Here is a 16,412-nt window from a genome sequence, read left to right as displayed (position 1 = left end):
GGGAATTTAAATGAAGAAAGCCAGATGCTAGGAGTGAATGATAGCGTTATATTTCTCTCATTGATAAAGATAAAGATTCAATGTGAGAATCAGTTATAGGATAGTCAGTGTTTATTTAAAGCCATTCAAGTCTACTTTAACCAAGTCTACAACATGTAGCATTTAAAAAAGATTAATTAGATGTTTTATTAAAACATTAAAATAAATACTTTAAAGGAATAGTTCACCCAAAAATTAAATTTCTATGATTATTTATGCATTCTAATGGTAAATATTTTCAGTTTATTGGATGAAAATGCAACAAGTATTAATGCCTTAATGCTTTTTTTTAAATTTTTTTATCCCAACCATTAATTAAGTGGATCAAAACCTTTTTTTTTTTTCTTTGGCAAAAATAATGGTTTTGAAACAATCAGTTACTACAGTCGTGATTACTAAAGTATTACTGTAGTAAAACCACGGTTAATTTTCATTAGGGTTAAACAAAAAGCATGACAACATTAAATTGAACGTAAATGTATACTTAATATACACTAATAAACTAGAAAAATACCTATTTTATATAACTGAATCAAAATATAGTGATAAACTGAAGTAATACACTTATTGTTTATTTTTTAAAAAGAAGGCAAGGTTCCTTTAAGGCTCTGTGGGCTCAAGTGAATCATTTACGTGAACTAGTTCATTTACATTAAACCATTCCAAAGGAACTGACTCTCTAAAATGTTTCCCAGTGCTAAATATAAGGGAATCTTTATTTTAACTGGCTTATTTACATTAACTGTCCGAAAGAACAGATTCACTTAAATGATTCAATTTTCCCAGCGCTACATGTAAAAGAAAGAGGATGGTTTATGTGAGCACATTTGATTACTCCATCGGCTCCTTTGTTGGATTCCCAGTATAATGTGACAAATCAATTGTGGGTTTTGTGACACTACAACACTACTCATTTGAAACTATTGCTCTTTACTGGAAAAGCTAAATTTTTGTGTACTGTCATGCTGCTGAAAAATGTCATTAAAGGTGCCAGTCATTTTTTTCTCATTAAAAAAGTTTTACTCCTAAAGAAATGAATAGTAATTCTGAAGCAAATGAATAAAATCATGAGCACTCACATGAAATGAAGACTCCAGTCATTTCAGAAACCTTATAAAAGCTGTTTTATTCTACATTGACAGGGTCCCCTCATGGGGGCGGCCATGTTTTGATAACATGACCAGCTGAATACTACTCTCTTAATCTCAGTAACCTCCTTGCTATTAGACACTTTCAATCAGGGATTTAATTAATCTTGGTTTACTGTTAATAGTGAATTCTACAATGGCATCAGTAATGAAAGACAGTTGTTTGTGAATGATGCTGCATCCATGCCACTAGGTGTCAGTGTAAATCCAAGACGACATATTAAAAAAATTACTGAGTGCACCTTTAAGTTAGTAGAGTCGCTAATTTAGTTAACTACTTGTCCAATACTGCCGATAATAGTGCAGTGGTAATTGTGTCAGACAAATTTGCAAACAAAAGAGAATTGTTTTCTCTGACGACTAATTTAAATAAAGTACAGTGCTATTACAGCACATTTAGTGCTTGGTTAAACTAGATTGTGGGTGGTTAGTAGGGTTGCCACGGTGTACAGTGTTACCGGTTTTACTCGGTACACATGTGTGAAATTTTATACCGGTAAAAGGGGGAAACATTATGAATGGAACTTCCAATATTAATACAATAGTCTAATGAATAGAATAGCATTAAATAAAGAATAGTTGCCTAATGAAGAGTGTGCGACCTATGATAAATGAACCTAAATAAAGCATTGAAAGCCTGATGTTCTTTACCAACATATCAGATTACACAGGCTGCAAAGTACACACATTGACAGAAGACCTTTAATTGCAGGTAGCGAATATAATGTACATGGTGGGTAACTGTAAGACATCTTGGATTCAGAATGACACAAGAAATGCTGTTAGACACACAGACACGTGCTTGAAGAAACACACTTTATTGTATTTTTAAGAACAGATGACAGAAAAGCCATCTATGCGCATGTATGACGCGCTGTTTGTTCGGAGGCGTGCAGTCTCGTGGAACACACATATATAAAAGGTTCTCACTCTTTCTTTGTTTCAGTCTTTTTTTGCAAGAATAGTATCATCTATGTGTGCTGCAAATGACATCTCAACTCGGGAAGTGCTCTGACTTCAGTTCGCTTTATTTCCACAGAGCATGTTTTTATTTATTTTTTTTATAAAAATATTGCGAACATAGGTCTTGCATATCGCCCAGCCCTAAGAGGGAACAAAACTAATTTATTCACACACATTCAAAGTCATTAGCCTTCTGAAGCAGCTAAACTGGGTCCTGGGTTGAAAGGCAATAAAACACCAACCTTAAAGCCATAACAACCCACAAAATGTGAAGCATTTGCCTGGACAATGAAATACCCAACCGGTAGCCCATGATGGAGAGAATGTATGGATGAAGTTGGTTCATTGCCAAAGAGATGTTGCCCTTCATCTGTTGAGATGCCATCTTTCAAAAAGCTGAACAACAATTTTAATTCTGCTTCATTTTTTTTTTTTTTCAGTTTCATTTGAATTTCTAGTTAAAATAAAAAAATATATTAAGTTCAAAGTTTGAAATCAAGCTGCCTTGCGTTATTATGTAGGCTATTGCTTAAAGAAAATTACCCCTTAGTACCACCTAGCATCCAACCAGCGGTAATACATAGGTAATGTTAGTCGGTTTGAACGTGAACACTGCACCGGTGTGAAAATTATGATTCCGTGGCAAGTCTAGTGGTTAGTGAATAAGATGCAGGTTTTGTTCCTAAAATACCACGTTCAAATATTGTGCAACTGTTTGCTGATTTTGCCCCAAGCAGTCAGTGCACTAGCGTGTGTGTGTTCAGTGCTAAATCAGGCCTGATGATGGCCGACCCAAAGCCACCGGATTAAGATGAATGCTGTCGTGTGTATTGAGTGTGCCAGTGGTGATATACTCATATCCAAAAGCCTCCCAGGACACAGCAGCCTGTAAATCAATGGTGACTGATAGACTACCTGAGAAAACATTCAATCAACTAAAATACGCTGGACAGAACAGACACTCACCTAGAAAATGAGAGCAGTGCCTTACTAAAGATAAAAGTGACAAAGTACAAAGGGCAAGTGTATGCAATCATCTAACCTGATGTAGAAGTCACAGGGAACTATAATGCAACATATAGAAAGATAAATATAGAAAACATATAAATATTAAAACATATATACACTACCGGTCAAAAGTTTTGAAACACTTGGCTGAAATGTTTCGCATGATCTTAAAAATATTTTGATCTGAAGGCGTATGCTTAAATGTTTGAAATTAGTTTTGCAGACAAAAATATAATTGTGCCACCATATTAATATATTTCATTATAAAACTAAAATTTAATTAAAAAAAATAAAAAGTTTTTGAAATTGATGACTTGGACCAAATAATAAAGAAAAGCAGCCAATAAGTGCCCAACATAGATGGGAACTCCTTCAATACTGTTTAAAAATCATCCCAGGGTGATACCTCAAGAAGTTGGTTGAGAAAATGTCAAGAGTACATGTCTGTAAATTCTAGGCAAAGGGTGAGTACTTTGAAGATGCTAAAATATAACACAGTTTTGATTTATTTTGGATTTTGTTTAGTCACAACATAATTCCCATAGTTCCATTTATGTTATTCCATAGTTTTGGTGACTTTACTATTATTCTAAAATGTGAAGAAAAAAAATTATAATAAAGAATAAGTAAGTGTTTCAAAACTTTTGACCGGTAGTATATATATATATATATATATATATATATATATATATATATATATATATATATACACACACCGATGAGCCAAAACGTCATGACCACTCACAGGTGAAGCGAATAACGTTCATCATCTCCTAACAATGCCACATGTCAAGGTCTGGGTAGATTAGATGCTGAGCAAACAATCAGTTCTCGTATTCAATGTGTTGAATGCAGGAGAAATGGGCAGGAGTAAAGACCTGACCGACTTTGACAAGGGCCGAATTGTTATGACCAGAGGACTGGGTCAGAGCATCTCTGAAACGGCAAGACTTGTGGGGTGCTCCCGGTCAGCAGTGGTGAGTACCTACCGACAGTGGTACGAGGAGGGGCAAACCACAATCCGGCAACAGGGTGTTGGGTGCCCAAGGCTCATCGATGTCCGAGGGCAACGAAGGATATCCCGTCTGGTCCGAACCGACAGAAGGTCTACTGTGGCACAAGTTACAGAAAATTTGAAGAATGTTACGGGAGAAATGTGTCTCAACACACAGTGGATCGCACCCAGCTGCGTATGAGGCTGCATAGACGCAGACTGGTCAGAGTGCCCATGATGACCCCTGTCTACCATCGAAAGCGCCTGCAATGGGCACGCGTGCATCTGAACTTGACCTTAGAGCAGTGGAAAAAGGTCACCTGGTCTGATGAGTCCCGTTTGCTTTTACATCACATGGACGGCCGTGTACGTGTGCGCCATTTACCTGGGGAAGTGATGGCTCCAGGATGCACTGTGGGAAGACAACAAGCTGGTTGAGGGAATGTGATGCTCTGGACAATGTTCTGTTGGGAAACCCTGGGTTCGGCTATTCATGTGGACGTCAATTTGACACGTGCCACCTACCTAAACATCGTTGCAGACCAGGTACACCCCTTCATGGCAATGGTATTCCCTGATGGCAGTGGCCTCTTTCAACAGGATAATGTGCCCTGCCACACTGCACACATTGTTCGGGAATGGTTTGAGGAACATGATGAAGAGTTCAAGGTGTTGCAGTTTATGTGTGTGTGTGTATACTGTGTGTGAGTATGTATAAATATATATTCTGTATATACTATTTAATTGTTTTTATTAAAATTAAATAGTATGTACAGAATATATATTGATATATATACACACATAATAAATAGTTACTTTAGAAATCAATAGAAATAGTTAATGGTTATTAAAAATGGATCTGCAAACATTTATTTCAGTGTCATGTGTTCAGAATAAATATTTGAAAGGATCTGGTGTAGTTTAGTAGAACAAACTGCTTGTCATCTTCATGACAACATTTAAGTTAAATGCATACTGTATGTCCAACAGAGTGACTAAATTCACAATATACCACTGCCAAAGCGCTTTATTTTTATTATGTAGAAAAAATATAATAAAAGCAATATTTAGGACACACATTTTCATTAAAAGATTATTGTATTAAGCAAAAATACAATGTGTCCCTGTTTAAGCTACTAATACTTAATTTTCTCTCCTGTAAATTGTGATTTCTCGAATATTTCTTTCTTTTTTTCTCACATTAATCAACCCTGAAATTAAAACAGAACGGGACTCAGTGATAAATGCAACAGCACAGTATATTTGGCTAAGCCTAATTGACTCCTCTGCTACATTTATCTGCTAAATGTATGGACATTTATGTTATTTTAACTCACCACATGAGGTTATACCGTTTCCATGACAGCGGTTTAGCAATGAATATGTTTGTGTGTGTTTGACGGATGCTTTGGGCACTATTTCCACAATGTCAGATCAGCAGCTTCATTTGGTTTTAGGCAAATAAAAGACTGATTATGTGTCCACAAACTTATTTGTGTATTTGCTGTATTCTCTTGTGGATTCACACTGTTGGTTTGGACACACAAAAACATGGATATGCTGAAATGGGTGGAAATCTAGAAATGTAGTTATGGTTACTGTTAATTTTAGATTAGGAACAATAGTGCACTGTTTCACAGTAGATAACATCAACGATTTTCTTACCTTTATGTTATTTTGTCACAAAGCAGAGAATAAAACACAATTCTGATTATATTCTTATTCTTCTAGAAGTACCTGTTGCTTCTGATGCTGATGTGTTAACTAACAAACAATGCTCATTATGAGGAAATAGAATAAACTGTAAAATATAATATTCTCTTGAAAGACAGAAGACAACACATTGTCTAACATGTGTGCTATAGGCCTTAGTGTGAATGGCATATATATATATATATATATATATATATATATATATACAGTATATATACATATACTGTATAATGTGGCGTCTACCCTGACAAAGGTCTTTTGTCAGCTCATAAAAATTTTTTGATTTGTCCATTGTGTCAGATATTAAAAGCATGTTTAAACGTTGTATAAATGTATTTCACTGTGATAGCAGTTAACATGTTTATATTGATTGTGACCATAAAAAATCTTCATTCACCATTTCTTGTTTCTTCTTTTTATCAGTTTCAGTCAAAATCCGAAGGTTCGCAGCAGTATGTCAACAAGGTAAGCTTGTACATTTACTATAACCAGAACTAAAGTATTTTGAGAAAACAACTTGGATAAAATGTAAGCACATTCAGGCATTGAAAACCCCATAAATCTAAATGTTTGCTTACTTCTGTGCTACTTATACTACAGTAACACAAATAATCACTAATATTTTTTCCTCCTGAGTTTGCATGTTTAACTCTTTTAGTAATAGTTCACCCAGGAATTAAACGTCTGTCATTATTTGCTCAATCATAATGTTCCAAACCTGTATGACTTTCTTTCTTCTGTGGAACACAAAAGGAGGTGTTAGATAGAATGTCCAAGATGCTCTTATTCATATAATGAAAACATATAGTGACCAGATGCTGTCAAGATTTAAAAAGGACAAAAATCATCCTAAAAACACCATATATTGTAAGTAGTCAATACAAGGTGGTGCTGGAGGCTCGGAGGAGCAAGGCGGAGCTGGGGGATCGGAAGACTGAGGTGGAGCCGGTGGGACTGAGGACCAAGGTGGAGCCGTAGGGAAGGAGGTCCCCAGTGAAGCTGACAGATCGGAGGGACGAGGCGCAGCCAGAGGATCGGAGAGCCAAAGCGGAGCCAGGTGACCGACAGACCAAGGAGGAGCCGGAGGGACGAGGGACCCCGGCAAAGCCAACAGGCTGAAGGACCGCAGTGGAGCCGAGGGAACGCAGAGCTGAGGCAATGTCGAGGGACTAACAGGCCAAGGTGAAGTCCTGGGCTTGGAGTGTCCAGGTGGGGTCGGAGGGCCGAAAGTTCCCCTTGCCTGCTCAGGAGAACTAAGGGTGGGTATAAGGGTGGGAACCATCTCCAGGTCCCACTGCTCAGGTGTGGCTGTGACGTGGCATGGAGCAGGCTGAGGCGTTGCTGTGACGTGGCATGGAGCAGGCTGAGGCGTTGCTGTGACGTGGCATGAAGCAAAAGATGGTGCTAGCTCAGCGACCATGACTAGGAACTCTGGATTGGCGGCCATGTCGTGGACCTCTGGCTCGGCATCTGCCTCCCCCACAGTGAACGAGGAACCAATGATCTGCAGGGCGAGGTCGATATATTGAACCAATCCTGCGACCACCAGGCATCAAAAAAGAAATGGACTCATTCATTCCAAATCTAAAACAGTCTTTGAGGGCAACCTCATTAAAGTCCACCTGGAAAGCCAGATCGCAAAAGTCCTCCACATAGTCCTCCAGGGGACGATTCCCCTGACGTAGGCGCAGAAGCCAAACTGCTGGGTTCATGGTTGGGTCAAGTATTCTGTAACGATGTTGGCTGCTGACAATGATGGCAATGACGAAGACGATGATGAGATGAAGAACCCAAGTGCAGTTTATTTACAAAACGTGAAAACCAATAACCCTGACTACAAAACAAAACATGAACATGGACTAGACTAGACTAGACTAGACTAGACTTGACCGTGGCCGTGGCCGTGGCCTGACATAAACATCTACACTCACATTCAATACTTGACAACTAGACAATGAAAACATGAGGGCTTAAATACAAGACATGGGAGAACATAAACCAATGAACAAACAGAACTGATAACAAGATAATTAAACAATAAACCAATGAAAACATGACACATGAACATGGAGGGAAAACAAGACATCACATGACTAGGGAACAGGAACTAAACTTTTCAAAATAAAAGACATGAATCAACAAAATACACCTGACAACAAACCTCACTAAATTTTGTTGAATTTATGCATAAAACAAGAGAAAGATAGCATAAAGCTAAAAAAAAGTACATAAAATCACAAAAATTTTGTTAGATTTATGCTTAAAAAAATAAACAAATAAAATAAGCATAAACCTCACAAAATGAGATTGGAGAGCTTTTTTGGAGCAGCCCAACAGCCACAGTCCCCATTCATTCATTGTTTAGAAAAGAGCAGTCTAAACATTCTGCTTAACATTTCCTTTTTTTCTTCCATTGAAGAAAGATTGCTACATTGTGTGTATGCTACATTTCTGTAAATCTATGACACAAGTTCTCTCTAAGAAGTGAAAGGTTTCGCTCGGTAGCTGCCATAACATAAATGTTGGTGCTGGGTCATATAGTGCTATGTGTGCGTGTGTGTGTCACAGCCCCACCTCACCACGCTCCCCCTCCTGGCCGATGTTCTCCGCCCCCTCCAGTCCTCAGCTGGCCCTGTCCACTTCCAGCGAGTCCTCCCCCATCAGGTGTGTCCTTCACTCGCCTGCTTCGATACCTATCTATAGCAGTGCAGTCTTTTAATCATTAACAACGTTTAGTCTTGGCTTTGCAGTTTCACACCTTCCCCACCAACATCTGCTCACATTACTCTGGAACAATGTGTTATGCACTCTGGGTTATAACATACTGTGAACTGTGTTTTATGGGAAAGTGGCATGTCTGTAAACTCCTGGGTGCCTCCTATAGACGATGCATATATGTTCAATGCTGCATGTACAGTGTGGTCCAAAAGAGTCTTTAGGTGTAGGGTTAGGTTTAGAGGTAAGGCAGTGTAACTACAGATGCAGTTAAATGCAAGTAGTAACACATATGTACATAATAAGTAGATTGTATCAAATGCTTAAGTACATAGTAGTTAAAGACACCTAATATAAAGTGGGTCTGTACCTTTTGTTACCGATATACCACGGCACTAAATGTGTATATATAATACTCAAAAGTACTTCAAAGAATACCCTAGTACTACCATGCTGCATGTCCACAAAATCATGGCAACATCATGGTACTTCTTTGTTAGTGCAGCACTGAACATTTTAATTATTAAATATGCTGTTGTTTTATGTAAAAGACACTATTTTCATTTTTCTATTCCTAGCCCTCCACTACGAAAAGCACGTGCACTGTACGCCTGTAAGGCTGAACACGACTCGGAGCTGTCCTTTATCGCCGGGACCATATTCGAGAACGGTGAGTCCCTACTGAGGTGTCTCTGTTTTTTAACCCCTCAGCGGGTGCAGTGGGTATATTTGGTTAGCCTTGAGCCTTTTCAGTGTAAGAGCACATAGTCAATAGATCTGTTTTTGTTCCTCCTCCTGCCCCTTCACAGGCATCAGAGCACAGATGCTCCACAGTTTGAAACTTGACTCTGCTGAGCAGTGCATCAGATTAGTGCCTAATGAAACCTTAAGTGTAGTCAATAGAGCTCTACTGCATAATTAAACAGAGGCTTCAAAAGTTGAAACGATTATGGAGGGCCTCTTTTCGGGAAGCAGTCAAGGATATAACAATAAAAGCAATGCACACTTTGTTCAGGTTTGTACTGTATGATTTATTCATACATAGTGTCTTAAGTATGCAGTTTGAAGGTGTTTGGAGCAGAATTGTGTTTCTTCAACTTCGGGCACATTCATGTCCCAGGGGTTGATTTTTATTAAAACGATCAGATTTCAACTTATTTCTTGTTGTTATATGACGGTCACATTAAAACTGACTTGAACATTTTTTATCAGGCCATCAACATTTATTTTTGGAACTTGTCAAATGCCTTTTATGTGTAGATTTTACCCTTATAGCTTTGTCCCAGACCCAGACTTTCAATATAAATTACTGTATGAAAATCTGCAGTAAATATTACGTGTGATCAGAGTATTTTCATTGGGCATCATTTCCAGTCATGCTGTCATTTTGCCAAATTAGGCAAAAATGATTATAAATATAATGAAAACATTATTTAATAGTGTGTATTCAGGAAAATAAAATGTTAGATATGAAATAAACCTTAGCAAGACAAAGGAGTCGTGCATTTTATTTTAAAATAATTAAAAATGTCATTTCCATCAGCGTCATTTCCAGCACAGAATTCCATTAACCTCCTGAGACCCGAATGTTAGGGCTGTGTGCATTTAACATTTCCCTTTTTAATTTGTAAATAGAAGCACCAAATAAACATGCAAAACAAAACAAAACAAAAAAAAAAAAAATCTAGTATTTTTCCTAAAAATTCATGTCCACATATGTGGACAGCGTGACTAAGTTGTGAAATGTCCGTTTTTTTTTATTGTTTATTATATTTCCAAGAGTGTTGGTTATTCATGTTTTTGAGACATTAGCATAATTCATTCTGATTCGAAGTAATGGCTAGCATTATCCAATCACTGCCAACCATGTTAAAATAAAATTATACAAATGATAAATTCTGAATCTATGTTCTGATTATCATTGTCACATGTCTGCCAAACATGTTGAGTGGTCCAAACATTATCTGCAGCCTGAAACTGAACTTTTGATAGGAAGTTTGAATTAACTGCACTTAGCTGCATAGAGAGCAGTTGCATGCTCCCTTGCTCCCTAATTAGGGAATGACTTAACCTCCAGTGTGCTGTCTGTCTGCACTGGTCTCAGAACAGTTTGAAATGCACCTTATTTTCATCCTAACTCCATATAAAGCCTCTGAAAGCAATATTTTTCATCTTTTGGATGAACCCATTTATTCTCATTGTGATAATGAACCATATAAGATTTCTATGGAAAATGTTTGCTAAAGTACACATTAGTGTACAATGTGTTTAGCAACGTGGCATTTCGCGATAAATAGCTCAAATAAAAAATGGCATATTGGATGAAGCTAGAGACTCTAATCTTTTGACTCAAACAGGTTTCAATGTAAAAACTTAAACCAGAAACATCTTACCAGATGTAGTTTTGTTGGCATTTCTCCCAAAGACAAACTCTGCTGTGATCAGCACCATGTTGTTTTGTTACATGACTCGACATGTGTTAAAAGTTTAACCCTTTACTGACAGCACAGAGTGTCCTGAACTGGATCAGTTGGTTTAAATTAATTTAAATTATGCGTTGCATATAGAGAAGCCAAAATGCAATGTCCACGCATGTGTATTCGGGGTCGTACGAGGTTAAACGTAATACAGAATTGAAGATGTGCTGGAAATTACACTTAAATTAAGGTGGGAATTTTCACAACTTTAAGAAAAAATGACAAAAGTGACAAATCTCCTGTAGTTCAGCACATACACTTTTGGACATTGTTAGTAAAAAAAAAAGAAGAAAAATAGAGTCTTTACTTTCTTGAAATCCACAGTGCTAAAAGTGCCCGAAGTTGGAAAAACAGCTTAAAAAAAAAAAAAAAAAAAAAAAGGTAACTGGACGGCACTCCTTCTAGGTCATGTGAAAAACTTAGTGAAGTCATGTGACATCAATGTAGCACAATAATGATTGAAACAGGTAATAATGTCTATTTCAATTAAGATTTTTTAAAACACAGTAGGTAGTAGTATACAGTGTATACTGTGCAGTACTCTAGCTAGTATTCAATTCTGAACACAGCCATAGACTTCCATTGTAAGGTTGTAACTACACACAAAAGGGTCCCACTTCATATCAGTTGTCTTTAACTACAATGTACTAACATGGAAATACACACAATACAATGTACTTATTGTGTAACTACATGTTGTTCTACAAAATTCTCACAGGATTCACATTTGCTGCTAATAAATTTGAGGTACGGGTAGGTTTAAGAGTAGGGTTAGGGTTTAGGGTAAGGGTTGGGGTATGGTCAGGGTCAGAAATGTTGTAGAGGGTTGAGTGAGGTATCAAAATGTTCACAAATATTTAGGCTTTTATAAAGATATTCCACTTCCCTGATTTTTAAAGGTCCCAGATACTACTTTTGGCAGAGAAGTTACTTTTGGATCCACAAGGCGTATCTAAATGCCTTATAGGTCATAAGGTTTATGGTTAAGGTTAACAGTATAACTACAGATGTAATTAAATGCAGTGGAACAACACGTATGTACATAATAAGTACCTTTACCAAATTAGTACCAAATTAAGAACATATAAGTTAAATACACCTAATATAAAATGTGTCCCACAAAAGTTTTGCTTTCTTTTCTAAAGTGACAAACTGAAATAATTTACTGTGTACTGTAATCGACAATATGCCGCAGGTGTTTAACTTGAATACAGAACATTCCTTTAAAAGACTGGCGATATTTCGAAACAGTACTGTCCTTATTCATGCTGGGCAATTAGATCTTTTTTGGCTGTCACATGGGTCGCTTTTCTCAGACAGACTGGTAAAGCTGTCCGCGTGACCAAAATGATCTTACGTTTTCTTCTCGTCTTGTCTTGTAGTTCATCCGTCAAGGGAACCAGGATGGCTGGAGGGCACCTTGGATGGGAAGACGGGGTTAATCCCGGAGAACTACGTGGAGTTTTTCTAGCTTTGGGACTGGAAGGGACTTGCTTTTGATTGGAGTAAATGAAAAGGGCGAGGCAGAGACCCAAAAAGAACCCAAACTTCAACAGAGAAGCCGAGTTAGTAAACCAGAGTGTGTCGGTGTGATAGTATGGGTTTCTGGCACTATTCAATTAAAGTTCAACCTAAGATAAAAAGGGAAAAATAAACCCTGGGACCAAGTTTATGCTGCTGCCTCGACCAAATTTACATTTGTTTATAAATTCAGTTAATTAAAAAAAAAAGGGGTTGCCCATTATGGATTTAGATTCTTTTTTTTTAATACCAATGCCTGTGAGTACTTGCCATGATGTTAATTGTGTGCTGTCTCTATGCAGTCTGGGGCTTTTTTGAATGTCTTATTTGTTTTTCAGATTGTCGTATCTGTTTTGTTTAGAACTACTAAGAGGGAACTGTTAAATTTTGGAAATTAACAGTTCCCGTTGTGGGAAAAACTCTTGCACTCTTTTGTATTTCAGGAAGCAATTTTATTATATTATAAATATAATATTTAGAATTTCCCTTTTTTTTCTCTCTCTCTCTCTTAGCATGTAAGTATAAAAAGTGTCAAATATTTTTTTCATGTGAATTAACTTCATATGTAACACTTATTTATGATGCATTATTCTTTTGGAGTGTATTAACATCGTAAATAAGTGACAATTGATAAGATATAATTTTTTTTGTAAAATGTGAATTATATTTTTATTGTAGCATACTAACTTAATTTTTTGACATCTGATTTATCTCTCATTTTTACTTTTTACAAACAAAAAAATATAATGTACATTTTTCTGAGCCTTAATATTCTTTAGGATATCAAATGAATAAATAAAAAAAAAAAAAATCAAGCTGTTTAGATTTATTTACATATATATATATATATATATAAGATATGTACCATTTTTAAAGGAAACATGAGTGAGCAGGCAAAACACATTTCTTATATTTCTTATGGGATTCATATTCAACTGTTGGTTATAACAGAATGGCACAATCATAAAACAAAACAATGGCAACAATGAAAAAAATGAAATGACCCAAAAGTCTGCATACCCTTAGTTCGTAATACTGTGTATTGCCCCCTTTAGCATCAATGACAGCGTGCAGTCTTTTGTAATAGTTGTCTATGAGGCCCCAAATTCTTGCAGGTGGTATAGCTGCCCATTCGTCTTGACAAAATGCCTCCAGGTCATGCAAAATCTTTGGTCATCTTGCATGAACCGCACGTTTGAGATCTTCCCAGAGTGGCTCGATGATATTAAGGTCAGGAGACTGTGATGGCCACTCCAGAATCTTCACCTTTTTCTGCTGTAACCACTGGAGGGTCAACTTGGCCTTGTGCTTAGGGTCATTGTCATGCTGGAAAGTCCAAGAGCGTCCCATGCGCATCTTTCGTGCAGAAGAATGCAAATTGTCTGCCAGTATTTTATGATAACATGCTGCATTCATCTTGCCATTAATTTTCACAAGATTCCCCGTGCCTTTAGAGCTCACTTCTTAATAAGTGATTGAACAGTAATTACTGGCATTTTCAAGGCTTTGGATATCTTTTTATATCCTTTTCCATCTTTATTAAGTTCCATTACCTTGTTACGCAGATCTTTTGACAGTTCTTTTCGGCTCCCCATGGCTCAGTATCTAGCCTGCTCAGTGCATCCACGTGAGAGCTAACAAACTCATTGACTATTTATACACAGACACTAATTGCAATTTAAAAAGCCACAGATGTGGGAAATTAACTTTTAATTGCCATTTAAACCTGTGTGTGTCACCTTGTGTGTCTGTAACAAGGCCAAACATTCAAGGGTATGTAAACTTTTGATCAGTGCCATTTGGGTGATTTCTGTTATCACTGTGATTTAAAAAAGGAGCCAAACAACTATGTGTTAATAAATGGCTTCATATGATCACTATCCTTATATAAAAGACAGGTTTTTTTTTTTTTTTTTTTTTTTTGCATGATCAGTCATATTTTCAAAATCAATGCCAAAATGTCACAATTTCTGCCAGGGTATGCAAACTTTTGAGCACAACTGTATACACACTACTGGTCAAAAATTTTAAAACACTTACTCATTCTTTATTATATTTTTTTTTTCTTCACATTTTAGAATAATAGTAAAGTCATCAAAACTATGGAATAACATAAATGGAACTATGGGAATTTTGTTGTAACTAAACAAAATCCATAATAAATCAAAACTGTGTTATATTTTAGCATCTTCAAAGTACTCACCCTTTGCCTAGAATTTGCAGACATGTACTCTTGACATTTTCTCAACCAACTTCTTGTGGTATCACCCTGGGATGATTTTTAAACAGTATTGAAGGAGTTCCCATCTATGTTGGGCACTTATTGGCTGCTTTTCTTTATTATTTGGTCCAAGTCATCAATTTCAAAAAGGTTTTTTTTTTTTTTTTTTTTTTTTTTAATTACATTTTAGTTTTATAATGAAATAAATTGAAATGGTGGCACAATTATATTTTTGTCTACAAAATTTACTTCAAACATTTAAGCATACACCTTCAGATCAAAAGATTTTTAAGATGAGAAACATTTCAGTCAAGTGTTTCAAAACTTTTGACCGGTAGTGTGTGTGTATGTATATATTCAGTCAAGACAACTATCGGAATAAAGTTAAGGTGTTATAATGCATGTTAACCTCCTGAGACCCCCTGTCCACCTGCGTGGACATTAAGTTTTGACTTCGCTATATGCAACGCATAATTAAATTTAAACCGACTGATCTCAGTTCAGGAGACTCTGTGCTGTCAGTAAAGGGTTAAACTTTCGACACAAGGAGTCACGTGATCAAACAATATGGCGTCAATCACAGTGGAGTTTGTCTTTGGGAGAAACACCAACAAAACTACATCTGGTAAGAAACCTAATTAAGTTTTTACACTGAAACCCGTTTGAGTCAAAAGATTAGTCTCTAGTTTCATTTTTTTTTTTTTTTTTTCAACAAATCACAAAACAGCTATTAAACACAATGACCACATTTGTGGACTGTATCAGTTTCAGTTAAAATCTGCTATATTCACTGTGCATTATCACATTGAGAATCAAGGGTTCGTCCAAAAGCTGGAAAAAGTTGCTTTCAGAGGCTTTATATGGAGTTAGGATGAAAATAAGGTGCATTTCAAACTGTTCTGAGACCAGTGCAGACAGACAGCACACTGAAGGTTAAGTCATTCACTAAACAGAGAGCAAGGGAACATTCAATTCAAATTTAATCTGCAGCCTGAAACTGAACTTTTGATAGGATGTTTGGACCAGTCATCATGTTTGGCAGACATGGGACAATGTTTATCAGTACATAGATTCAGAATTTATAATGTATAAATTTATTTTAACATGGTTGGCAATGATTGGATGATGCTGGCCATTACTTTAAATCAGAATTAATAATGTAATGTCTTTAACGTCTCAAAAACATAAATAAGCAACACTCCTGGAAACATAAAAAAAAAAAAAAATTCTATAGTTTGATATTATATACAATTTCACAACTTGTCCACATATGAGGACATCAATTTTTAGGGAAATCTAGTTGGTCTAAAAAAAAAAAATACCAAAAAAAATGTACTTATGTATATATACATATAATTATTATTATATTTTTTTTTTGTCATGTTTCTTAGGGGCTGCCAGTTACAAATCAAAAAGGGGAATGGAAAAAGCACACAGCAGACATGCAGGGGTCTCAGGAGGTTAAACAAATAGACATGAAAAATCTCCTTGAAGCCTATTTAGTCCTGTGTTGCTAATGAGGAGGGTTTCAAAGAGAAAACTCTCATAGCATGCTTCAGTGCAACCAGCTTACCTGAAAAGAAAAACAAAAAAACTAAGGCAATTTAAATATT

General features: G+C 36.4%; 1 protein-coding gene across 3 annotated transcripts in view; it reads left to right on the top strand.

Moving 5' to 3' along the window:
• The window catches only part of LOC127429339 (rho GTPase-activating protein 26-like), a 138,630-nt gene extending 125,237 nt beyond the window's left edge, over nucleotides 1–13,393 (top strand). For 2 of the 3 annotated variants that reach the window (XM_051678314.1, XM_051678315.1), the window contains exons 21-24: nucleotides 6,289–6,330; nucleotides 8,434–8,529; nucleotides 9,159–9,250; nucleotides 12,440–13,393. In XM_051678314.1, the coding sequence (XP_051534274.1) occupies nucleotides 6,289–6,330; nucleotides 8,434–8,529; nucleotides 9,159–9,250; nucleotides 12,440–12,528 (319 nt within the window). In that variant the 3' untranslated portion in view covers nucleotides 12,529–13,393. The remainder of the gene's footprint in view (nucleotides 1–6,288; nucleotides 6,331–8,433; nucleotides 8,530–9,158; nucleotides 9,251–12,439) is intronic. The other variant, XM_051678316.1, reaches the window with a different exon arrangement.
• The last annotated feature ends 3,019 nt before the right edge of the window (nucleotides 13,394–16,412 follow it).

The sequence above is a fragment of the Myxocyprinus asiaticus genome, chromosome 38, assembly GCF_019703515.2.
Source record: "Myxocyprinus asiaticus isolate MX2 ecotype Aquarium Trade chromosome 38, UBuf_Myxa_2, whole genome shotgun sequence".
NCBI classification, from domain to species: Eukaryota; Metazoa; Chordata; class Actinopteri; order Cypriniformes; family Catostomidae; genus Myxocyprinus; species Myxocyprinus asiaticus.
This window is presented reverse-complemented; position numbering and strand designations above follow the sequence as displayed.